At 48.9% G+C, this 26633-nt stretch overlaps 1 protein-coding gene across 2 annotated transcripts in view; it reads right to left on the bottom strand.

The window, feature by feature from the left end:
- The window catches only part of LSP1 (lymphocyte specific protein 1), a 39077-nt gene extending 12509 nt beyond the window's left edge, over nt 1-26568 (bottom strand). Inside the window, exons 1-5 of one of the 2 annotated variants that reach the window (XM_015863846.2) lie at nt 26411-26568; nt 6812-6964; nt 4855-4944; nt 2257-2455; nt 1562-1684 (exon numbers count right to left, since the gene is read on the bottom strand). In XM_015863846.2, the coding sequence (XP_015719332.1) occupies nt 1562-1684; nt 2257-2455; nt 4855-4944; nt 6812-6964; nt 26411-26490 (645 nt within the window). In that variant the 5' untranslated portion in view covers nt 26491-26568. Of the gene's footprint in view, nt 1-1561; nt 1685-2256; nt 2456-4854; nt 4945-5402; nt 5444-6811; nt 6965-26410 lie in introns of those variants that run through there. The other variant, XM_015863847.1, reaches the window with a different exon arrangement.
- Nucleotides 26569-26633: the final 65 nt, after the last annotated feature.

The following is a 26633-nucleotide window of genomic DNA, read 5'->3' as shown; positions in this document are numbered from 1 at the left end:
GGCACTGAATAAAGGAGAAGACTAAAGCATTGCTAAACCTCTCTGCATGTGTGTGTGTGTATACGTACCCAGGAAATTAAAAAGGCAGAGACATGAACATTTTCAAATCAAAAGGTAGCCCCCACAGAGGCAAGCTGCAGCAACCAAGTGACAAGGATCCTCCTCTGTATACCACTGCCTGTAGCATGGGAAGTATCACCTTCCCAGTTGAATAAATAGCAGCATTAAGAGCTCACTTCAGGGTGCTTCCAGAGTGCTAGTGCTACATTTTAACTAAGCAGAGGACAAACCATTGTCATAGAAGGACAAACTTAACAGCCGTGCCAGAATCTCTGCCCACTAAAGAATAGCACAACAACCAATTAATAGCACAGCCCTTGCTAATAGAGATGCACTAAGGAGAATACTTTATAAGGTTCCAGCACAACAGTGAGACAGATCCCATCAGCCAAAAGTTTCTTCCATGCAGGTTGTCAGCTCAGTGCTAGAGGAGTCGGTTCTTGCCTCCAAGCCACAATTTCAGAGACTAGGCTGCCCATTCTTGCATCAAGAGTTGTATTAGTGTTTCAAAGCACACTCTGAAGGCCATAAGAACTCAAGTTGACTCAGCCAATCCCAGGAACTCAGCTCGCAAACAGCAGGACAAAATGGGACTGGTACAAGGCTTCCCCTCTACTACTTCCATCCCTTGGGAAGATCCCAAGCTCATTTTCCCTGAATGATTTAGCTTTCAACTTTGTGCATGGGTGACATATGGCATCACCGTTATATGAAAACAAATAAACAAACAAAGCCACTGCAACCAGATTTCTGAACTTTTCCCTGAGCTAATCCTAGCAACAGCAGTTAAGCTCTGGTCAGGAAGCTGTGTGCAATTTGGAGTAGCAACAACAAGAATTTCTGTGCATAAAAGGCACTGGGAGAGTTTATCGTATTTCCCTACTCTTTGGAACTGCTTTGGTCATCCCCAGTGACATTAGCACTGGGTCTGCATCCAGAACAACCCTTTCTTCCCTCTTTTTATTTGATTTTAAAGGTCTTCTCCATAAACAACAAGATTTTGTCTTCTATTTACTGTTGCAAGAGGAAGTACTTATACAATCCTCCCTGCACAGGAAATATTGACTAAGAAACAAGAAGCATAGATGTGAATGGAGAAAAACAAACAAACAAACAACTGATAACATCGACAGCAGGTTAATAAGCTACAAATTACCCAGGCTCCTCATCATTTCCTTCTATGAAATAATCAAAGAACACAGGGCTTACAGAGACAAAATTGCTACACAAACCACATAGGCACGTCCACTGTATGCAAAAGCACATGCACTGAACTAAGGATTTGTGCAAAGAGCAACTGAAGTCACACGGTGCAATTGAAGTGGTATTAAGAGCAGAGGTTTCACAAGAGCATCTATTCACACAGATGGAATTAGGGAAGGGCAAAACGTTTCAGAGATAGGGAATCCCACCTCACTTTTGAAAGAAAGGTAAATGATACCTAGTTTTATGCTAAGATAAGGAAATCCCACATTACCATAAGCTCAGCCTTGCCACAAACCTTGATGGAGCTCGCTGCAGTACAGTCTGAGCTCAGCTCCTCCTCATCCAGGCTGATGGGGCTTGGGGCCTTTGGGCTCTTTTCTAGAGTGTTTTCTTCTTCGTTTCTCCTTCTCTTCTTCCTCTGAGTGCAGAAAATGAGACAGGAAGTGAGACTGGTCACAGCACTTGGGATTCAACAAAATTGATTTTCAAATCAATGCAAGATTTATCTGATAACGCAGTCAAGCCAAAGGTGTGACAAAGGCTGAGGAGAGCAAAATAAGCATTAAATGCCAATTAGAGTGTACCTGAAGATCTACTCACCACCAACAAAACTACAGGAGAAACAGTAGCACTACCTGTCTGAGCACTGGATGGGTATGACTAACACAGCAGACACACACTCTCACAAGATGGAAGAGGTTGCATCATTGAACCCAGGAAGGTACTTAGACACAAGCAGCACCATCCCCATGTTATATCATGGCAGCATGCCCACATGGGCTCAGCACCTCACAGCAGGGAATGAGCACTGGCACATGCTGCCCAGAGGCCATGGAATCCTCTTGCAGGTCCTCCAAATGCCACCTGGATGCAGTCCTGGGCATACTGCCCAAGTAGGTCTTGGGCTAGAGAGACCTCATCTCAACCACTCTGTGATTCTGTACACAGCTCAGTTGAAAATGTAAACAGCCCAGCTCCTTCTGATCTCACCTCCTGTTTGACTCCTTCTTCCTCCTCATGCTGCTCTGGGACATGTTCTTCCTCCTGGCACAGCCTCTCTTCCTCCCTAACAACCACATTCTCCTCCTGGGCCTCCTCCGGGCCCTCCTGGTCCAGCTGAATCTGCTCCAGTTTGACTTCTACTTCCCTCACTCCACTGTCCTCTTCTTCATATGACTGTTGTGGAGATCTAGGGGTGGGGGAGAGAGATCAAAGAACCAAAACACATTGTTATGAGCCTAGATACACAACCAAGTGCCTTCCCAGGTAATGGTATAGTATCATTAAAGTTGAAAAAGACCAATAAAGTTGCCTAGATCAGGCCCAACTCATTCCCACTGACCACATCCCTCAGCGCCACATCTCCATGGTTCTCAAACACCCCTAGAGATGGTGACTCCACGACCTCCCTGGGCAGCCTGTGCCAATAACTGACCACTCCTTCTGAGAAAAGATTTTTCTTAACATCCAACCTGAATCTCTTCTGGCACAACTTAGAGTCATTCCCCTCTCATCCTATCACTGATAACTGGGAGAACAGGCAGACCCCAGCCTTCCAACAACCTCCTTCCAGGAGGAGATAAAGAGTGATAACATCTCCTCTGAGCCTCATCTTCACCAGAGGAAACAATTCCAGTTCCCTCAGCAGCTCTCCATAAGACTTGTGCTCCAGACCACTCACAACTTCACTGCCCTTCTCTGGACACAGACTCCAGGACTTTGATGATTTTCTTGTTGTCAAGGCCCCAAAACTGAACACAGTTAAGTATCTTTGCATGTATTATGTATATCGATGCCTGTCTCCAAACCTCAGTATTACCACTTGAATAAATGACTCCTCTGCTTTGCCAAATCAGTCCCAAAGCAACCAGAAAAACCAGAAAAGAGCTTTCACAAGAAGATGCCCCAGAGGCTGCAGAGAGAAGACTCACCTGCATGTTTAAGCAGTTAGCCTCACAAAAACAGAGCAGCCAATGCCTTTGGGAACAGTCAGTGAGAGCACTTAACCCAGAGCTCTCACTGGCACAGAGATATACCCCAGGATGTTATTGTCATCTCACAGTCTCAGATGGAAGATAGTTTTCTCCTCCCATCTATTTCTTAGAAAATTGCTGCTGCAGCAAGGCAAGAGCTATAGCTATCAGAGCAGAGGGCTGACTCACTGCTCCTGCCTCACCAGCCAAAGTCAAACATGAAGGAAAGTTCAGGCTATGCCTTTCCACCTACCACTCTGCAGCAGGAAAGATAGTTCACAGGACAGCCACCTTCCAGCCCTCCTCACAGACCACATCAGAAAAAAGGCTGATGCATACACTGGCTTACTAATCACCCACCTACAGCAGAACAGTCACCACCAGACTCCAAACAGCTCATGGTTCAGATGACTTTTAATTCTTCTAACCAGGATGCCCCCAGCTAAAGAGAAAGCTCACAACAATAATCTAAGCCAATAGATGGGACATAGTCTATAGGATACCTTTAGCATTCACATTTATTTAAGAGGAGAGTGGATTTGGGAAACCCTACCCATAGCACCACTTGTCTCAGCATGAAACATCTCTTATCAGACAACTCCTACCTGCATTTGCACTCCAAGCTTGTCCTCAGTGAGCCAGGAGGAAGAACAAAGGTGCTAAACAGACTTTACAAAGCACAACCGCTGACTAACCTAGCTCTTGCAAAACCTCACTCCCTGGAAACTTAGAGGATCTCAACCCCTCTAGCCAAGAGCAGCAGCCTCTCTCTGGGTCTAAATGTCTTTATAAGGAGAGAGGGGGCTGCAGAAAAGCAGCTGGGGCTGATTGCTAATTGCTCCCACAGCTGTGATAATCAGCACTGCCATGAGCTGCTCCAGCAGCCCTCCTGGGGCTGAGACTGGGAAGGTACAGATTGCAGTGATTGCATCAAGGAAGAGGCAAGATCTATTTACTTGCTCAGAAGTAAATATTAATCTTATGCATTTTTCCCAATCCCTTGGGTAAAGAAGGGGTTGTGTCATTGCAGAACAAAGCTCCCTATAAAATCGGGTTGCTGGGAGAACTGAGTCACAGAGTTCATGCACAGATATGTGGTGTCCAGGGCAGGAGATGGGGCAAAAGTTTTACTCATCTCAGTGAGAGGAGAGAGCAGAAGATGGATCTGGTATTCAGCCTGGTCAGGGACACAGGTACCCCTCAGCACTGTTTTCTACTGCAGAAAGAGTTGCTAAGCACGAGGTGGGCTGGGGCCATAACACCCACCATGTTGACACGAGCCAGGAAGCAGTAATAACATAGAACAGCTTTTTTTTTTCAGCTGCTTGGATTATGTTAGGGACTGTTTTGGCCCATGCAGCAGCTCAGGTGGCTTAAATCCGCTGTTGTCACTCCTCCAAACCCCGGTGTCCTGGCCAGTTGCCATTGCTCAAAGAACCGAGCTGAAGCCAAACACCCCAAAGCCCATGTCCGTTCCTCCCCAGCAGCTCAAATTGCAGGCAGAGGCCATCCACCCCCATTTGCTCTAGACCCTACTCTTAGCTCTCAAGGCATGATCTGGGCTCAGTCACCTCCCTTTGGGGTGCTGGGTGACTCAGCTCTCCGCATTACACACCTCTGCTTGCGCTGCTCCAGCTTTTGGGACCAGTCGCTGAACCCCTCGTCCTCTTCCAGTTCTGAGTTCCCAGAGGGCTTAAAACCATAGCTGAAACACAAGAAGGAAAATTAGGATGAGAATGGTGCAAAAGTCCTGATCAGCTCAGTGAACACCCCACTGCCTGCCTGTTCTCTGAGACCACAAGCAGGTGAGCATAAGCAGCATATCAAAATGAAGGAGTCCCATGGTTTTCTTCTATACTGCAGCTCATTTAGACTAGAAGTGTTTTAGACTCGGTTCCCACTTATCCTGCACACATATGCAGCCTCAGACAAAAGAAACCTGCAGTAACCAGCCTGAATAGAGTTCTGGATTAGGAAGGTAAGAAGACCCAATGACAGACACAGACTCAAGTCCTGGGCTTGTTCCTCAGGTTCCCATAGAGCTCTGAGGACTCTGGCTCCTACTCTATGAAACAGTGCTGATCCAGCCTTATCTGAAAGCAGCAAGAGTTGAGAAGGTGAGGATGTGTGCTACAGGTGTAGCTTTGCAATGAAGGTGCCCACCACACTGTAATCCCAAGCACAGACATTATTCTTCCTCACTTAGCTTCATTCTGATGATTCAGAGATGCGCAGAGCCCAGATTTGTTCGATCTCACACCCTCCCCAGCCCCTGCAGCTCAAGCCTCTGGCATGTTCAGCCAGCTGCAATTGGCCCCAATTGGTTGGGTGAACTCCAGCCACACCAAAAGTTACTCTGCTCTCAGCTTTGGCAGAATGGATAGAAGGGAAAATCCATCTTCCTCCTCTCTAAGGGAGGAAATATGTCCATTCTGCAGCCTACTGCCCTCTAACCCTTGGAGCGCATTCCTGAGCTGTGATGACAGCCCTCCCAGCCTGCAGATGTATGGATGGAGGGAGCAGCAGCCCTTCTGGCTCCCACAGCTGCCGGCACCAGATGCAGCCTGGTCATGCAAGGAAATTGTTTTTTTCCTCATATTCACAAGGAGAATCACCACCAGTATGGGGCTCCTTGATGAGCACTCACATTGCAAGCATCAGCTGGAGGAGGTGACTTCATGGTTATGGGATATAGCATGGTCACATCCCCAGGGAATGGGAATTAGCAGATGGGACACATGGATTGTTCTAAAACTCAGGTATTGAAATACACAATAAGCATAGCCTTTTCTTTGCCTTTCTGGACCCTTAGGTGTCAGATGCTTAGCATCCCCATAATGCTGATGATTTGAAATGAAGGGGAAGCCTGCCATCCTCAGACTTTTGAGCTGTGATGATATGCTGATCCAGAACTGGGTTATTTCCCTCTGCTTGTGTAGGAGTAGCTTAGGGATGCCCCAGCTTGGTACAGACAGGAAGGGACATCCATGAGGAAAGGGTTTTCCAAAGGTGGGACATTGGTCCTGATGGACATTGGGATGTTGGCTGTAGAGCCTGGGTGAGACTGCACTGGGAACATCTATCCCCCTCACTCCCAAGGCCATGCATAACTGCTGACCATGAAAGTGGGGAAATGCGCTGGAGATGGAGAGAACAGATACAGCCAGTCCATGGGTACCACCAGCCTGGTCTACATTCAGGACCCTGCACAGCTGAGGTTTGCAAATCTACCATTTTGTTGGTTCTTCCCTTTATTGTTTGAATGGGGGAAGGGACAAGAAAAGCAACGTGGATGGGATGTGTCCTGGCTCAGGAAGCTCTGAAGGAAGGAGGGGGCCGTGTTTACATGAGAGAGAGCAAAGCTATGGGAAGATTAATGGCAGGCTGACCCCGGCTATGTGAGCAAGCCCAGGTGGCTGTCAGCAGCTGCAGAGAAATCAGGGGATGGCAGGAGGAATGGGAGCATCCTTCCCAGGGACACCCAAATTCCAGGACAAACATGAGGTCAAGGCAGGCGCGGGGGTGCTCAGTTAAATTTTGCTGTGGGATGTATACACATGGGTACTTCTTACTGGTTCTCCTGTGCTGAACTTGCACTCTCCATGCAGGAGCCAGTGCCATTGAAGCCCTCCTCTGCCTGGGACTTCAGCTGTTTCTCACGCTCCCGCCGCCGCCTCTCTCGTGCTGCTTCCTCCTCATCCTCCACACTCCACTGTGCCGTCAGCCTGTCAAAATAGAAGGAAAACTCATCTTAGTGCTTGAAAATACCCCCCGAGCTGCTGGGACACCTCTCCCTGTGAGGTAGGGACTCGCTGCATGAGGGATCTCAGCACGAGCCCTGGTCCTTGAAGTGGTGGTTCTGTCCCTTGGCATGCTTCCCTCTGTACTTGGCACTGGTGAGGATGCACCTTGTGTGCTATGCTCAGTGTTAGGTCCCTTACTGCAGAAAAGACATTGAGGCCACAGAGTGTGTCTAGAGAAGGGCAATAAAGCTGTGAAGGATCTGGAGCACAAGTCTGATGAGGAGCAGCTGAGGGATCTGGGATTGTTTGGTGTGGAAAAGAGAAGGCTCAGGAGAGACATTGCTGCTCTCTACAGTGACCTGAAAGAAGGCAGCAGAAAGGTGAGAGTCAGCCTCTCTTCCCACTTAACAGTAATAGGACAAGACAGAATGACCTTGAGCGGTACCAGAGGAAGTTCATGTTGGATATTTAGAAAAAATCTATTCTCAGAAAGAGTGGTCAGTTATTGGCACAGGCTGCCCAGGAAGGTGATGGGGTCACCATCCCTAGAGATGTTCAAGAAACACATAGATGTGGCACTCACTGAAGAACATGGCTTAGTGGGCATGGTGGTGATGGCTTGGTGGTTGGACTAGATGGCCTTAGATGTCTTTCCAACCTTAATGGTGCTATGATTGTCCTGTTTCAGTCCCTTTTCCAAAGGGCAGGATTTCAGGAGCATACCACACCCTTAGTGGAATGGGTGATGTGTGAACAAGGTTGGGCACTGCCTGCAGAAGAACCTTTCCACAAGGAAGATGCATCCTAAAGCACCATTCCCTCCAATGATGTTTTACACAACAGGAAAAGGGCCGGAAGTTGGGTAATGCAAGTAATATGGGGATATGAGGATATCACAAGAAATCCCACTGCCCAACCTCACATGTTGAATCTAGGCTCCGCAGCCTAGATCACCTGGTGAAATCTGCACCATAGAGCCTAGCAACTGAGACAGACCTCCCCATATCAGGGCAGGAGCTGTGTCGCACTCCGCTTACTACCCCAGCACGGAGCAAAAACCTGTGATGGCTTCTTGCAGCCTCAGGGTGCCTCTGCCAGCAGGACGGCTGCCCACCTGAGGAAGTGATAAGGCTGCTGCTGCATTCCAGCTCAGCAATAAAACCTCTACATGGATTGCAGTACCCATGGTTAAAGCTGGCGCTGATGCTCACTCACCCATCCACTCTCCCAGCCTTAGATCAGACTGGGAGGCTACTTCTCCCTGCTCTCAATACTAACAAATAGCCCAAAGCCACCCAGATCACAGCCATGCCCCCTCCGTGTCCCCCATCATATTTATTGTTTTCCCCATGGTTCCCATAGAAACCCTTGTCTGTGGGCCTGGCAGGAAGCCACCATGTTGTTTTATTTTTTGTGTGTGTGCATGCATTTTATTTTATTTTTTATATATATAAATGAAGTCATTCATTAAACTCTGCCACAATTTCCCTCCCCTGTGCAACAGCTCCAGAGAGCCCCCAGTTCTGGATGGCTCTTAACCCCCTCCCTCCCAGATCACCCCAGTTACCAGCAGCAAAGTCCACATTTCTCCCAGACTGAATTCAATTTTCATGCAACTCCACACAGCCCAGCTCCCCAGAAAGCTGTTGCAAGGGGCTGTAGCAACTCAGGGGTGTCCTGTCTGGGCCATGCACACTTTGCACATCACTTTGGCCTGCATTCCATTGAGTTTCCCAGTGGGATGTGACTAATTCTCTCCCCATGATCTCACCAGCTCACTATTCTGTCACTGTATCTTCACAGTGGGCCCAGGACAACATCAGGGCAACTGTTTTGGGGAGATGCAGCTTTCTGTAGGGCAGGGGAATATCACCCCCACTCCTGATGCCAAAGGGTGAGCTGCCAGTGGCCCAAGTGATGCTGCAATGCTGGTTATTGCTCACACGTGTCAGGCAGAAAACAGGTCCCCACTGAGCCCCTGACTGCCCTGGGCTCAAAAACACCCGAACTCACTCTACTGTCAGATTCAGAACTCTTTTTCCTGCTCAGACAGGCTGGCAGTAGAGTGATGTTTAATAAGTAATGCTTAGGGGTTCAGAGATCCAGTCAGCAAGTAAAGGGAAAATATTCCTCTTCAACTGATCTAGTAGTACAAGTATTTGTTTCCAACAAAAAAGAAACAAACAAACAAATGGAAAACAAAACCTTGGCAAAGTGCTCACATATGGGTCAGCTACAGCAGTTTGCTGAACTGCAAACTGACTGCATCCTTTTGGTTTGGAGCAGTCCAACCATTTGTCAGCCCACTCTGACATGTGGAGAGGTTCAGCTGTTAAATTTTCTTTCAAAGCAAGGAGGTAGAAAGATCCCCATTAAAATTCATAGAATCATTAAGCTTAGAAAGACCACTAAGATCACTTAGTCCAACCTACAGCCCTTCCTCCCCATACCCATTAATTATGTCCCTCAGTGCCTCATCTCCATAGTTCTTGAACTCCACCAGGAATGGTGATTCCCCCACCTCCCTAGGCACCCTGTTCTAGTGCTGTAATCATTGCAGCTGCCCCAGAACAAGGAAATGGAAAGCTTCAAGCTTGCAATATGAATTCATGGTGTGCTACGCTCCTGCCCTGAGCCACCTGCCCATATAGAGGTGTATCACCAGCCCCCCTCCCCAGGGCAAGGCAAGAGCACAAGCTCCTAGCAGAGTTTTGTCAGGGGCAAAAGCCTTCTTCCTCCCACCCACCCTACATCATATTTGAAACACTCTTTATGGAAGAGATTACCTCTCAGCAGGGAGGTGAGGAGATCCTCCAGCTCTAAGGAAGGGCTGAAGCACCCAGCTCTGGGTTTGGTCACACGGCCACAGCTGGCTGAACAGCTGGGATGCTGCCACTCTGGGGATCCAGCTCTGGGGCTGGATGTCTGCTTCACATCCAGCTCTTGACCTCACCTCCCACCAGAACACAGCCAAGGGAATCGTTTTATTTCCACTCATCCTCTTGCATACGTCCTGCAGAACAAATATGGGTGGCCACACTCCTCATGGCCACCAACACCCGCTTCAGACAAGCCAGCGTTTCTAGAAAGGTCACATTTCCTTTGGGCAATTCCTTGCCAGTGCTTGAGGAGCTTATAGCATTAATGTGGGAGAAACTTCTGGCACTGAGCTGTATTTAAGGGAAACAGTGCAGACTTGAGGAGACTTCTGCATGGCTCACAGCACAGAGGAAGTTTTGCTGGCCCTAAACCAACCTTCAGCACTAAAGCTAATTCCAGCAAGGAAAATAAAATGCCTCCCAGAGGCTTTAGGCATTGCAGACCTGTGCCAGAACACAGCAACCCTCTACCAGCAAACTCGACATTCCTGTCTCCTGAGCTTGCTGGGTACTGGGCCAGGATGCTGTTGACTTTGGTCGGGGCCTCTGTCGCGTGCGCTGCCCCAGATATTCAGGGGTCATGGGGAGAAATGCTTCAGGAACAGGATCTAAGACGAGTCATGCACAACCCTGGCACAACAACTGGTATTTCTCGAATGGAACCCAGTGCAAAACCCACAGCCATCAAGGGTAAAACTCCCATCATCTGCAAAAGTGACAGGGATAGGATCATACTTACCACATCTGACAAAATCCCCTACAAGAAACAGGGCTGCATCCCCAGCAGTCAACCCATTGTCCTCTTTGTTGAATCTTAGGGAAAGAGAGAGGAAGAGGCCAGACACCCATGCAAGATCTCTTCTCCTTCCTACAGAGGGTTGTTCAAGTTGGAAGGGACCTTTAAAGGCCATTTAGTACAACTCCTCTGAGGTGAACAGGGACATCTACTGTTATATCATGTTGCTAAGAGCCCGGTCCAAGGCTGATCCAACTCAGTCCATCACTATTCTCAGCCTCTGTTACCTTCCCACAGTGCCAGCACTCCATCATGGAGAGGGAACAGTAGACTCCAGGTGAAACTCTCCCAATTATACCCAGCAACAAGTGACAAAAGTTGCCCACCCAACATAAAACATAATGTGGCTTAGGACTGTCACCAAGTTCACCCTGCTGACAAGCAGAACTGCTTTATTTCATACTGCATTTATCATCAGTTTATGAAGAGCCAAGCATGACTGCAGAGGGACCAAAGTGTACTGCTCACTCTTGCCACATGAAATGGAAAATGTCACCCTCAATACACAGCCACAATGCCAAGTACTCAGGTTCTTTCAATTGCTGCAACCCACTGGCTAAAAGCAATGCCCCAGCACTCAGCATCTCAGCCCTTCTCAATGATCTAAGACCCAGTTTACCTTCACATATCAAGAAGCCTTCAGAAGTCTGTCCCCACACCCAAGGGCTCACAATGAAGACGTTGGGAACTGAGCAGAGGTGCATCCAGCATCCTAACCTCCTGACTACTGCACTGCCAAGGGACTGCAGCTGAACAGCAGCAAGTGTGAGTGACCTCTATGGCACTAGACAAAACAACTCTGATATTGAAATAATCCAGGCAGATGGACTGTTGGTGGACATGTTTCTGGGGCTGAAATGTAACATGGCTCAATAGCAAAGACCACAGTAGGGCAATAATCTGCCTGGATAAGGATGGGGTCATGGATATCAGCACAATATAAGGCAATTGGGAAAGGAATAAAACCAGAAATGATGATGTCACAGCCTGGAGCTTATTTCTGTGTTGTCTCAGGGGAAATGGTGATTCCAGCTCTGAGAGACTGCCTTGTCATTTGAAGGCAGCCAGCAATGCTGCACAAGCCTCTCCCTCCCATACATTCATGTAATTCCTCGGCTGCAACGCTCCATTCACAGCCTAGGCTTCAGAGTTTGAACGAGGAGGGGGTGCACCAAGGGGGGGAGAGAAGGGAGGGGAGAGAGACAGAAAAATGCATAGATGCTTCACCCTAAGCTTGTTTCTCATACCAAACCTCCCCACCCATCCATAGCTCTGCAGCCTCAGCCACTTCTCCCTATTTCATTCTACAGGGAAGCAGCTCCATCTCCCACCCCTGCTGACCAGCAGGAGCCAGGGTGTGGAAAGGTGTCATGCAGGAACCGATAAGGACATACCAAGGCAACTGAGCAGAATAAGATACAGCCTGAACTTTCATCAAGCAGAAAAGGAAGAATACCATAGGCAGAATGGCAGGGACTCAGCCTCTCCTTAAAAACAAAAGCAACTTGTCTTCCTTTTTTTCTTTTTTTTCTTTTTTTTTAAAGTGAATCTGGATTTATCTTTGGAACAGCATATCCCATTTCTGCTCAGAGCAAAAGAAGCAGATACACAGCCACGCACACCACGTAACCTTGGTGCCACCCAGAATATTCAGGTGGGCTACACCATTGCGAAAGGTCCCTGAGAGGGCAAAAGCCTACACTGGAGCCCAGGCAGAAGGTAGGACCAGAAACTGATACATCCAGGTGAATGGAGGGGTGCCAGGAAGGGTGTTTCCACTACAGTCACATGTTTATGGGCAAGGAGCATCTGATGGGATGTCCTTTTATTTTTTCTTTTTGGACATGGGTGAAATCAAAAGATTTTCAGGGGGTCTCAGTATGACTTTTCAGCAGAGTATAAAATTCCATCCCATCACCAGTCCTCTCTCAACCTGAATGGATAAACACAGGCAATGGAGAAAGAAGCCAGTTCTTGCCCTGGTGGGAGCATCCCACCAGCAGCCAACCCATGCAGCAATCCTGAGGTCACTATCCTTAATGACCTGTTCTTATATATATATCTTAATTACTTTTAACCACGGCAGGCAAACTCCCACCAACTCACTTCCAAGATGATGAATTGCACCCCCAGGATCGCGTGTCCTTTGCACACAGATATGCTGGTGCGGTAATGTATTAACATCACCGGTCTGGAATTTGGAGGCAGAGCGGGGGAGAGAAAGGGCTGGAGCTGGAGCCCTCCCAGCACCCTGCACAGGCTGCAATGTTCAGTAGGTGTGAGAAATTGATGCCGTGTAAGACCCTAAAAAGTGGCCTTTTCTCACGCTCCCTCTATCTCAGCTGCACAGTTTAAGAAACTGGCGTCTGCCTGGAGAGGAGGAAGTCTGGGCTCTGTTTTTGGAAGGGAGAGGCACGCCAGAGGATAAAGCAGACTTGTCAGAGAGGTTCAGCTTGGCTTACTGAACTCGGATTATTTTTTTTTGTTGTGTTGGATTGGAAAGCATCCACAGCCTCTGCTACCTCGTGCTATAAAGAATGGAAGAAAACAACACTTTGCCACTGCTCAGAGCTGGGATTAAAAGCCAGCTTCACACCAGGTATGATGATGCTTCCTATCGGACCCACCAGACTGGTCACAAGTCATTTGTTTCACGATGCTCTTCCCCCAAGCCCCGCTGCCTGAAGCAGCAGGAGGGAGCTCCCTGCAGCAGCAGGGACAGGAGGTAGCAAGAAGACCGTGGGAATGAGTCTCTGGGAGACAGGAGGTTTTCTGCATTTACAGCCCTCCTTGAGGAATGGAGTCGCAATAGGAACCAGGGTCAGCAACAAGCCATCTACCCCTGCTGTGCCTTCGAGAGAGAGCAGGCTTGGCCCCAAAATACTGAGTGCAAACGTTATCCTTAAAGCATGTCAGCACAGCCTCTCATAGGCAAGGGGGATAGAGACATTGCACATCACTGGCTGTCCTTTGTCTCCCCATAGAACTAAGGGATGCAGCTCCTGGGTTTGACTGGTGTCTGCTCTGGCTTTTCTCCATCAGGAGAACCAAGCCACACAAACAAAGAGAGAAGAGGAAAAATATCTCAGGAAGCTAAAAAATTGTTGTCACACAGCAGCCAAGCTGCAAATCATAGAACCATAGAATCATCAAGGTTGGGGAGAACCACAAAGATCATCAGGTCCAACCCCAAGCCATCCCTACCATGCCCGCTAGCCGTGTCCCCCAGTGCCACAACTCCATGGTCCTGTACACCTCCATGGACAGGGACTCTACCACCTCCCTGGGCAGCCTGTGCCAGTGCATCACCACTCTGAGATGAGATTTTTTCCTAGCATCCAATACAAACTGCCCCTGGTACAACTTAAAGCCATTACATATCGTGCTATCTCCAACGCATCAACCCCCAGCATCCCACCTGCTGCCATTGCTGGCCAAACCCTTCCGATACACATGGAAATGCTTCACCCTATCAGAGGGTGCAGCTCACCCTAGCCCTTGTAGAGCTTCCCACAGTTTCCATCAGCCCTAAATATCTATTTGCTTCAGAGCAGGTAGAAGCCTAAGGCACAAGGCACGATTAAGCTAAAAACAGACACTTCTTTCCTTCCAGAAAAGAAACATTGCAACATATAGCAAATGTGGTACTCCCAACCAAACAAGCCCTAGGGCCAAAAGAAGCTGGGAATGCATCCACATAACAGTCAGAGAGATGGCTCAGCCATTGCTGCTGAGAGGAAATAATCAGCTCCCCACATCAGCCCACAACCCAGGGAATAGAGGTGAGCATCAGCAAAGAGAATCTGTGATAACCCACATGATAACCACCACTTTCCATGCAACAAATCATAGTATCAGCACCCCCCTTCTCCTCCCATTCTCCTTTCCCTCCAAAGCACCACCCCCCTTGTTTCTTCCCAAGCCCTCCAAGCTCCTTGTTCCCAGTTCATTGCTCCAGAGGTCAAGTGGAAATAGCAGAGCAGCATCTTCCTTGCTGAGACATATCCTGGCCAGCTCCAGGAGATGACACGCACCAACAGAAAGGGAAGCAGCATGCAGAGGTGGGCAAAACCCCAGGTCCCCATCACACTAAGTACACATTCACCCACACACTACGTGGCTGTGGGATGGAGCCCACATCAGGCATGTGGGGAAAGCAGCATCCAGGCTCCATCACCCAGTTTTGGGGAGTGGCACCGCTGCCGCTGCTGCGGATTTACAAAGAGGCTGATTTGCGGCTTAATTAACCAGCCATCTTCTTTTGTGAAACACTCAAGTCTCGATAAATAGAAGGAGAGTAGAATTCCAGCAGGAACTGATAATGAACTGAGTGAATTGACATGGCAGGCGCTGGATCTCTATCTTATTTATAGGAATTCATTAGGAGGGTAAGTGGAGAACAGACCACGATAACAAGATAGGGAGGCTCGTGTTTGGGAAGGACTTCAAAAACACAAAGTCTCGTGGGACTACTGTGGTTACTTTCCTACAAAGAGACAAATATTTCTCCAGGGACATCCTTATAGAGAGATTGCACTCACAGAAGGACATGGGGGGGAAGGAATGAGTGAGGCAGATAATGCTGACAGACTCCGTGGCTCCCTTGGAGCAATGCAGAGGGTACATCCTTCTGCTTTTTGCTGAGCAAAGCACAAGCCAACAGGTTACCCTGACAAGGATGCTGTGGAGCCTCACAGCAGGCTCAGGAGGGACCACTACACTTTGTATTAAGGGGCAGAAGGGTATGTCTGGCATCACACTGGAATCCCTGATGCTTACAGATGTGGCTCCAAACAGCCATTTTTGCCCTTGTTTCTATGTCAGCTATGTACTCATGCACATCAGAAGAGCCTAAGACCTGTGTAGTGTAACTGCTCTGCCTGCAGTCACCTTGGGATAGATGAAAGCAGAGTGGAAGCTTAGCAGTCTTCACAGCTCTGTGTCTTGAAGCCAGAAGCCTCAAGGCATTCACAAACTGAAGGAGCTTGCAACTCACTGCAAGGCTTAAGAAGAAGGAAACACAACTGCAAAAGGGGCTGTGCTTGGAACAGAGACTGCCTGCTCTCCTATTCATTCCTGTGAGTATTAATGGGTTTATTTGGATGTAAACAGTGGATTAAATCCCTCATACATCTTCACACACTCCTTCCTCCTCCACAGAAAGGAGGGAGGCAATGGGGCTGGACAACACAGCCCTGATATCAGACTTCAGCCCAGTGAAGAGCAAAAAGCCCCTATCAGGACAAATATCATCAAAAGTTTCCCTGCTAGAAGCCAGTGTGAGTTTATGGGACACCAAAAGTCCCAAGCTGAAGGAGGAGGAACTTAGGGACAACAGTCAGGAGAGAAAAACCCCTGGCTCAGGCTGTGCCAATTCTGGACTCCCTTTGTGTGCACAAGGTGTGTGTGTTTCCCCTCAGCCTGCTCATTATCCACCTCAGAGAGCTTCCATGCCACCGCCTTATGTCCAGGGGGCAGAGATGGAGCAGCTGTGGGACCTCATGTCCCTTCCACAGCACAAAGTTCATTTGGAAGGTGAGGTGTAGAGCCTGTATTACTGGCCGGGGGGATCCCACTGGAAGAATATCCAAATAACCCCACCCTGGCACCCCCAACTGCCTGTTGGAGCCCAGTGGCACAGGACAGCCCGGAGGTGCCCAACTTACAATGTTTGCCCTGTGCTTCCTTGTTCTACCTTTCACTCTCTCAGGAGCACAGAACAAATTCCCCCCAGCACCAGCTGCTAGAGGATGGTCTTGGGGTAATTTCCAGCCGAACAGTGGTGAGTGCATGGGTGGAACCCCAGTGCCAGCACAACAGAGCCATCCTCCTGGGCTCAGCCTGGGCTGTAGATGGGAACAGACTGCACAGCTCACCACTGCCTCGTGCCCTGGCAATTGTAGGTGGAGAGGAAGAGTCAGTGCACTGCTGGGATGCACTGCATCAGCCGAGCACCAGCAGCTCACAGAATTACAGATGCACATCAGCTCAAGCTCAGCACATGTTTCAGTGGGGGGAAAAAAAAACCCCGCCGTCTCAGGTGAGTGTCACAGTAAGGCTGTGCTCAGTTATTCCAGTCGCGCTCTCCTGGAAAAGCCATCAGCAAGTTCTGATCTGCTTTTCTCATATCGTTCTGGAGGTGGGGGATCTATCCTCCTTCCTCCCAACTCACGGCAGAGCGGGGCAGGGCAGAAGCCCAGCGGATTTCGGGGAACGAGGAGACGAAACCGGGGCAGAGGGCCGTGTGTCCCCACGCCCCCGTGCCCCCATCCCCCCCACCCACTCACCTGATGAGGTTCTGCAGCCCCTGTTTGCTTGAGTTCCTCCGCAGCACCGCGCTGCTCATGGTGCCGAGCCCAGCGGCCGGCTGCCGGCTCCCGCAGCCGCTCCCTGTCCGCACAGCCGCCCGGCGCCGCGCGTCCCCCCGCCCCGTCTTCAGGAAGTTCTGCAGCTGGTTTCCTTTTGTTTCGGCGAGCCCCCCCTGTTCCACCCCCTTGTGTCTCCTCCACCTCCACCTCCTCCTCCTCTGCCTGCTGCAAACGTCAGGGAGAGCTCCGGGAGCAGCGCTGGATGCGGGCTGGGTGCTGCCTGCGAGCACAGTACAAAGCCAGCGCTCCACAGGCTACTACGCGCTCCTCTCCCATCTCTCATTCATCTCTTCCATCTCTTCTCCCTCCCTGCTCCCCTTTTTCTTTCATCTGCCTCCCTCACCCGCCCTTTTCTTTTTACTCCACTCCTTCGTTTTTTCCCTCCCTCCACCGCTGCTTTTTCTATGATAAAAATGTGGAACAAAGCAAGCCGAGGGCTGCAGCCTGGGCTGGCAGCTTGTGCTGGAGCAGCCAGCAGTAAATCACTGCTGGTCCATTCACATCGGGAGAAGCCTCGCCTCCCAGCGCTCCCCGTGTACCAGGGGACAAACCAAGAGCTGAATTAGTGCGAGAGGGCTTTTGTATCCTGGAATCATTTGAGATGGAAGAGACCATTAAATGCCATCTGGTCCAACTCCCCTGCAATGATCAGGGACACCTACACTAGATCCAGTGCTCAGAGCCACGTTCTGCCTGACCTTGGGGCATCTCAATGGACAGGGCATCCACCACCTCTCTGGGAAAACTGTGCCAGTGCTTCACTGCCCTTATTGTAAAAAACCCTCTTCCCTATATCCAATTTAAATCTCCACTCTTAGTTTGAAACCATTTCCCCTTGTCCTATCAGAACAGACCCTGCTAAAGAGTCTCTCTCCTTCCATCTTAGAGCAACCTCCCCCCCCCCCCAACCTTCAGATAATGAAAGGACACTACTAGGTCTCCCCAGAGCCTTCTGTTGTCCAGGCTGAATAGCCCTCACCCTCTCAATCTGTCTCAGTAAGGAACCATTTTTGTGTCTCTCCTCTGGATGCACTCTAACACATCCATGTCTCTCCTGTACTGAGGGAAAGCTCTTGTGAGGTGAGGACAACCACTGGACTTAGGGGCATGCCAATGAGTTGCACCCCACTCCTGCTCCCAGTGTCCCCTCATCTGCTCAAGTGACTGACTTTCCCATGCCTCACTTTCCCCAGCTGTCAAACAGAGAGGGAGCAAGAAGGCTGTCTTGTCTTTGGGAAACCCCTATATTTCAGGAGAATAAAGAATCTTGTGTGTAAATGATGAGGGGCCAATAACGCTGCCACCTGTGTTGCTATGTTACTAGATGCAGATGATTGTTCTTGCCTTCACACTTAATCATCATCAAATAAAGTCTTTTCCCCTAATCCTGTCTTTGCACGGAAAGACCATCCCCCGTACTGAGCTAACAGGTACCTAGACTTGTACAGGTTACTCCAGCCCTACCTTATACACTCACACATAAGGGAGAATCATGGAAAAAGATCACTAAGATCAACTATTCCAACCATCAACCCATTACAACCATGCGCACTGAGCTACATAACTCACAGCACAGACTGCCTTCCTTCCCCTGTGGTGGATGGGAATATCTATCTGCTTCTAAGATGGGCCACCCTGCCCTCACCCTCACCTTCCTCCTGCTTTCAGTTCCCTCTTACCTTATTTACTCATTTCTTTTCAATCACTTCTGCAGAGCTGCTTCTTGCTGCCTGAAATAGGGAAGTTGCCGGTGCAGTACACCCAGACACCTCAATAAAAAGGAAGAGTATCAAGCCCAGATCAGAGGGATGTACCTCCCCTTCTCAGATTCATTTTGAAACAATCCATTTCGGGTTTTTTCTGCAGGTATTTACCAAACTTCCCCTTGGTGATCATAACAACAGAACCCTCAAAGCACAAACACAGACTCTGGCCTAGCTCTGTGGGCTCTTCAGATGCTGTCCTACTGTATTTTCTATTTCTAAATTTGGGACTGGTGAGAAGGCGCAAAAGATTTACCAAAAAAGGCCTCTGATGTTCAGAAAGAGCATGTCCCAGCCCCACAGGCGCTTACAGGAGCAATTAGGCTTAGGCAAGTGAACACTCCTAACATCATCACAGTTGCCCACATGTTTAAAACGAAAAACACGCCTGCAGGACTTTCTTTATCATAGAACCATTAAGGTTGGAAAAGAGATCTAAGATCATCCAGTCCAACCCCAGCCCACACCCACCATGGCTACTGACCAAGTCTTCAGTGCCACATCTCCACAGTTCTTGAACACCTCCAGGGATGATGACTCCACCACCTCCCTGGGCAGCCTGTGTCACTGTCTCATCATTTTTATGAGAAAAAAATTTCCACAGTACCCAATTTGTTGCAACTTATGGACATTACTTCTTGTCCTACCAAGAAAACACCCCCAAACTTGCCCATGATATGATCCAGCCAAGGAGGCAAGGTGGAAGCATGACCACACTAGAGATGCGTGCCTTCAGTGAGCAGTGCGAGGAAACTCAGCTGGATGTGTTCAGGCTGAAGTGCAGCAGACACAGAAAGAAAAACAAATAATTCATTCATCTCTTACTTTTTTTCCCCCTCCTTTTGGCACAGTACATGCTAGGAGAAATGACATAAATCCCTGCAGCAGAGCTGCACACAGTACAGAAGTAGAAGTGCCCAGAGTACCCAGGAACATGCTGCAGGCCACAAGAGAGCTTCCCTGAGCTCTCACCATCAGCTAAGGAAAGGAAGGTGAGAGATCTGGAGGGAGCATGTGGGGCTGTGCTGTTGTGGCAGGAGGAGGGGAGTCCCAGTGAGATAGGGCTGCACCAGTTCCCGTTAATTACACAATCACTCTGCTATGTAGGACTGATTGCAAAATCAGTTGGAGGCTAACACATGATCTAGGGAGGGGAAAAGAAAAACTAAAAGAAAAGACTTCACTGCTAACAAAAAAATACATCCCAAGAAGTTTACCCCAAATGTTCTGTAGGTTCCACAAGATGTTCACTCTCACCACTGGCTTCCACTTAGTGCAGCCCAGCTCGTTCCATCAGCATTCACTTTCAGGCAGCAAAACTCAGAAGCCAAAACAGTCAGAGATAATCCCAAGGAAATGGAGCATCTAGCAGCCAAGAGCAGCACGTTGTCCCCTTTTTGCATGAGCAGCTACCTGCAAGCTCCAGAAGCGTGCTGTCAAGAGAACAGCACATCTCAACTGTGTGATTAAAGTGGGAGGTACTTGTTTTCTGGGGAGTAAATAGCAGGATCTGAAGACAGAGGACCCAGCAGCTCTGGTGAGCATCAAAAAATGCCCTGAAATGGAACAGAGGGATGTACAGCTGCACTCAAGGGAGCAGCAGAAGGCAGAACAACCAGCCCCCTGTAGATGTGCTGAACTTGCAAGGATGCTCCCAAGCCAAAGCATTACCCCATGGCTGTTGAAGGAAGTAGATGCTGTGTGTGGAAGCTGTCCCAGAAAGGATACTTGCTTGGCCTCCCTCGTGGGGAGCCACGAGGTGCTGTGGAAGGGCTCTGCAAACACAACTATGGCCCTGGGCTCACCTTGCAGCACATAGTGCAGCCTGACAAGCAGGGGATGTCAGTGGCTGCAGGAGGGCTGGCTCACAAGGAAGAGCTCATAGCACTGTGGGCCAAGTCCAGAGAGTCAACAAACACCATGTCATTGGGCTGAAGTGCTTGGCTCAGGAACAACAATGACTTTCTTCCTATGACATCCAAAGAGGCAGAAAGAGAAGAAGGAGCAGCCCTCGTTCCTTACCCCACCACTGCCCTCTCATCCACATGCAGGATGGAGGAGGGATGCACCCTGTTCTGTCCCCATGAAGCATTTAATGGGCAAACCTTAAAACTAAAATCCAAGGGGTTCTCTTCATCTCTCAGGGAGAGGGGAAACACAAGTCTGGAGAGAAGAGTTGCATTTCTCCAGTGATTATACCAATGGCAAAAATGATGAGGGGGCTGAGGGAAAAAGAAGCCAAAGGAAAAGAACAGGGAGAAAAAGGCCAACAAAGGATAAAGGTGTGAGCACAAACTAGGGCAGCCCAGCACCATTAAAAGCTGAGATGGCCAAGTGACTCAGGCAAGCTAGTTTGGCATGTAGAGCCAGCACAGCTCCTGCAGCGTGCACCATATATTTATGCTATGTTAAACAAACTAAACCACTGGGAAAGAGATGGGAAAACAAAACAATGGCATAGATAAGGCACTCCCGGACCCTGTAGGTTGGACATTACAGCACAAGCAAAGAACTGATGGCTTCAAGACTAGCTCCATCACTACAGGATTCATCTCCCTTGCAAATCCATGCAGCAGGACAATGTTCCAGCCTGGGTGAATATGCTATAGGCATCTACTGCCAAGATCATCCCCTCACTGAGGATGCTGGGAAATAGCTATGAAAGGCCTTCTTACAGGATCACATTGTCCTGTTGTTGACTTTTAATCACAGAGGTGATCCCTGCTTCATGCTGCCAGGCTGTTGCTCCAGAGAGGGTCAGGGTAGGCTAATGGATAGGAAGGCATCCCTGAGCCCCGCCTGCCAACTCCACTTCCAAGACAAACCTTGTGGGAAGAGCCTAACCTCAGATTCCCAGCATCTATCCATGCCTCCCTTACTGGAGCCGAGCAAAAAGATGGGAGCTACTATAGAAGGGCAGAGAAAAGTGGCATGGTGTGGTGTATCCAAAAATCCTGAAGCCCAGGGTTTGCCTCCACCAAGACGAGAATAGTCTTTACGTGCCCAAATTCAGCCCTCATAGCAAGATGAGAGAAGCCTTCCTGTCATAGCACCAAGAGGGATTGATCAAGGTAGGCACAGGAGGCACCTAGAGCTGTATAAAGGACCATGTCAACTGGAGTAGGAAACGGGAGACACACCATCCCAAGGAATCAGAGAAACACCAAGGTTGGACATGACCTCTAAGATCATCCAGTCCAGCCATCCAACTACCCTTAATATTTCCCCACTAACTCATGTCCCTTAGTACAACATCTAAATGTTTCTTGAACACCTCCAGAGACAGTGACTCAACCACCTCCCTGAGCAGCTTATTCTAGCACCTAACCACTCTTGTGGAGAAATTTTTTTTCCTAATATCCAACCTGAACTTCCCCTGGCACAACCTGAAGCCGCACCAGAGCAGGGGAGAACAAACTGAATATCACAGTAGTCTTTCCTTGGAGCACACCGCTGCCGGCTCCTGTTACATGCAGGTGAACATCAGCTGCAAGGAGACACTTATTTTGAGGGTATTTCAATAACTGGAACAATTATTGTTGTAAACCTTACTAGAGATGAAGGAATTTGCAATTCAGAAATGGATGGTGGTTGTGATTGCTTGGAATAGGTCAATAGTTCAGGGTTTTTTTAATGCTAATGGCTCTGGAGCAACATTTCTCTGGAAAGGAAACTGCTTTTGGAGCAGAAAAGGCACATGCACGCTCATGCACAGGGGAAGAGTTCATATTTTCCATCCCGTCTGGCAGGGACTTGATAAAACGAATTGCACATACTGTCTATTTAGCAGCAGCAAGCAACAGATACCTAGAGCTAGGAGAGGGGCTGCTTGCTAATGCAGAAAAAAAATTCTTCTCAAAGGGTCTGCTTGCAAAGTGAGTTTGTAAGGCAAAGAACCAAAGACCTCCAGCTGATACAAACTGCCACAGCTTTATTGCGAACAGTGGGATGGCACTGATTTGTGCTAACAAAAACATTTGGACCTGTACTTCCATGTGATAAGAAATCCAAATAAATTCAGCTCCAAATGAAACAAGCCTTCCACATCTCAGAGCAGGTGCTCCCATGAGGCTCCAATCTTTCAGCCCCCTGGTGCAAGTGAGTCACCAATCACACCAGTAATAGAAGAGCTCTGACTCTATTTCCATCCATTAATAAATTCAGTGAGGTGTGCCCATCTGTTTTTCCTATGTAGTCCCTGAACAGTCACACTGCTCCTTCGAAGTAGGGAAAATCCTGGGTGCTGCCAGCCGCCCTGCCCACACACTGCCCTGCAAAGCCCCAAGGAATCCCTCTGCAGACCTGCCCGTGGAAAAGACAACTCTGAGTGCTGAAACCTGGGATTAAGACACTTCGGCAGCTTCCTCACACATCTGGTGCATGTTAGGAGGGATACACTGGCAGGGAAAACACACTTAGGTTCCAAGCAAGGCTGGTTAACCCCTTGGTGACTGCACCTCCACGGAGCACCCAGAGAGCAGGAGAGTTGAGAAACACCAGCTAATAACCAGGAGAGCTCAACTTAAATCTCAGCAGTGGTTTTGGGAACTCAAAGCAATTACGTTGCCTTAACATACGTGTCAAGTACCATGGAGATGCCCCAGTGAGGAATTACCCATACCTGTTAACTGGCACAGGGCAAATCCCATAGCTAAGGTATTTTTTTCCCTTCATAAAGATGCCAACCTCGGCTCCCAGGGTGATGGGGATGATGAGTGCAGAGCTGGGATGCTGGAGGGGTTTGATGTCCCACCAGCCAGCAGAAGCCTCATCCCATCACTACAGTGGATTTTGGCAAAGCCTCTTCCTGGCATCCTGTGGGTATCCAGTTCCCTCAACCCAGTCTTCTCCCATTCTGCCTTCACACCCAATTACACAATAAGCTCCCCCCGTAATCCTCAGAGAAGGGAATCCCACAAGCATCAGAGTCAGATTTCACCTCAGAATGTTTCAAAGCAACCTGCTGGAAAAACTCCCACTTCTTTTTTCCTTTCTACAGCCTCCCAGCCAGCACAGTCCTGTGCAGTTAACAAATTCAAATAAGACCTCCAAAGCAATCACCTACTTAGATAGTATACCAAACCCATGGCTTTACATTGCAAATGAGGCTCAGAGGCAAGCTTTCCTGAAAGTAGAAAGGGGCAGTAAAGGCACCTGATACATCTCTATAATTAGAGGCAGCTCTTTCTCCCTGACAGCCTTGCCAGAGCACCTATATCCAATATGGAAATGCTGAAGTATTGCCCTGCTTCATGGAATTTTCCAGCTGAAGTCTGCTGGCCCTCCCTTGTTTGTTCTTCTGCTCCTTTTAATGCCAGTGCACACAGCTGGATCAGACTTGGACCAGTTACTCCCAAGCAGGGATCAACCATCCTTTCCCAAAGGAATCTAACGTGCTGAGGACTTTCCCCATATCAGTTTCCCTGGCCGGCCTGCTTACAGTCACGGGTATACTTAGCAACAAAAGTCATCTTAGGAAGGGCTCTTGAGGCTCCTCCAAGGATCCAGAGAATTTGAGACAGCTGAGACAAGGAGAATCCTGGGGCTGCTGGCACAGCAAACCTTCCCTTGCTGCTGACCATACATGGGCTGTTGAGGGCTTCCTGCAGCCCCACCAAGAAGGAAGCAGGGGAATTTGGGAGCTGGTCTCTCATCTCACGGCCTGTAGCTCCATAGCAAAGCCTGCCTGTGAGCCATGCTCCAGTGGGATGCGCTGCAGGGCATCAGGCTCACAATGCTCAGTCTTCCCATAAAGTGATGGTAGCTCATGGAAGAGAATAAGCCCAATTTGCAAAGAGCTTTTGCCTAAGGTGAGGAGATCAGAGAGCTGAGCTAGCCTCAGGGTGAGAAAAGGTAGCCCAGAGTGGCACACAAACACTTCCTCCCTCCACTTTGGCAGTGGAAATCACAAGAACATAGCAATGCTTATTGCAAGCAAAAGCAGGAGAAGTTCGGAGCTGCATAGGAAAGCATTACACAGACTAGGAGGGATACTAATTCTGTGTGTTTTCCAAACCAAACGTTACTTCTGCTCTCTATTTTTGTACCCCCCATAGTATTTAGGTCTCCATTTAAATTCAGCTGAAAAGGAAGGTCTGCACCACCCTTTGATCAACACTCACAAACACAACTTAGCAGCAGGTTTAATAAAATTTCACTGTTTTTAAAGAACAGACTGCTTCCTTTCTTATTTATGGGAAACTCCAGCAGGAAACAGAAAAGGGATAGACTTGGCCTACCTCAGCAGCTGCTGCTGCTGCATGGCCTCATCTGAGCCAACACAGCACAAGGTAAAGGCTGAGCTGCCCCAGCAACTGCTCAGTTCTCCTGCTGGGTGCACAGAACAGTGCCTAGGATTGCATATGCCATGCTGAACCACCACCACCCCACTCCCACAGCAGCAAACTCTCTTTGTTTCTGCAGGCAGCTGAGTGTGTTGAGACTTTGCACCTTTTGATGCTTCCAGTCAAGGCTTCAGCCAAGGCTAATTGCTGTCAGGTGTCAGCAAAAACACTGCAATCAGTAGTGATGGGAGATGACACACCTTTCTCCTCTTATTGTCACTCAGGGGGTATTTTTCTATCAATGTCAAGTGTGCTGCCTTTGGGAGAAATGCTAATATGAGCTTTGAAGCTGGAGGAGGAAGTGAGGCAACCCCCCAAGCTCTATGGATGCTCAACCTAAATCCAGCGAGTCTACGGTCAGAAATCTTTTGCGTGATTTTCAGCCTGGCTTATCTCTACATCCCTAATTACAGCTGTAATTTGGTTTCTGCTGCTACTCTTTTTCCTTTTCACCCCCATGAAAACGTGTCCGCTGTGGAGTGAACAGAGCAAGAATTTTACAGTCTCTGTTGATAAAGCAAGAAAGCAGATCAGGGGAAGAGAGAGATGTGTAAACTGACAAAAGGCAGCAGAAAGCCTGAAAAATGTCCCAGTTAATTCAGCTTATGTGAACAGTCGACACAAAAAGAAATCAGACCCTCAGAGCAGTATCACGTCTCAGACCCATCCCACAGCTTCATCCAGTGTCACAAGTCATAGAATCATTCAATTTGGAAAGGACCCTTAAAGGACATCTGGTTCAACTCCCGTGCAATGAACACAGACACCTACAGCTACATCAGGTTGCTCAGCACCGTGTTCAGCCTGACCTTGAATGTCTCCAAGGACATGTCCAGCGAAGGTCACCCAACCAATAGCACAGACAGTAGTAAAAGCAAGAGGGGTTTGGGCAACCCTCCCACTTTCAATTTCCATCCCACCAAATTGTACACACAGTGAGAACAGCAGGATCTGTCCCCACCTCATCTTAATCTGGGCTTTCAACAGCAAAGCACTAAGGCAGGTCTAGGTCTCACAGCCAGACCTCTTGCTGACCTTGCATATGCTGTAGGCCAGGTTTTTCATTCAATCCGCAAGCCATTGGCCTTGAAGTTCCATGGAGACAGGACCTAGGAGAAGCCCAAGCCTCTCCCTATCTGGAAGGGCTCTCCAAAAGCATCTGGTCACCTTTATGTCCCATGGATCCCCTTCATTTCAACCCCACAGTCTTCCTTCCCTACCAATGAATCCATCTCCCCATCCTCCCAGATTCATGGACATCAGGCTCCCCAGCCTCACCTCTCGCTCTCCTGGTAGGATTCATCTCCCACTTGATCTGTGCCTACTGCACCCTCCTGGCACTCCTCAAGGTCCGACATATCCCCTCCTGGCTAGCACGGAGGGATGATGCAAGATGGTGCTGCCGCCGCTGCTTTGCTCTTCCTGCGCTCAGCAGAAGTGAGCTGTGCCGGAAACTTTGTGGGCTGAGGGCTCAGAGGGGGGATGGGAGAGGAGCAGGGGG

This window comes from Coturnix japonica, chromosome 5 (assembly GCF_001577835.2).
Source record: "Coturnix japonica isolate 7356 chromosome 5, Coturnix japonica 2.1, whole genome shotgun sequence".
Lineage (NCBI taxonomy): Eukaryota > Metazoa > Chordata > Aves > Galliformes > Phasianidae > Coturnix > Coturnix japonica.
The sequence above is the reverse complement of the archived record's forward strand: the minus strand, read 5'-3'. Positions and strand labels throughout refer to the sequence as shown.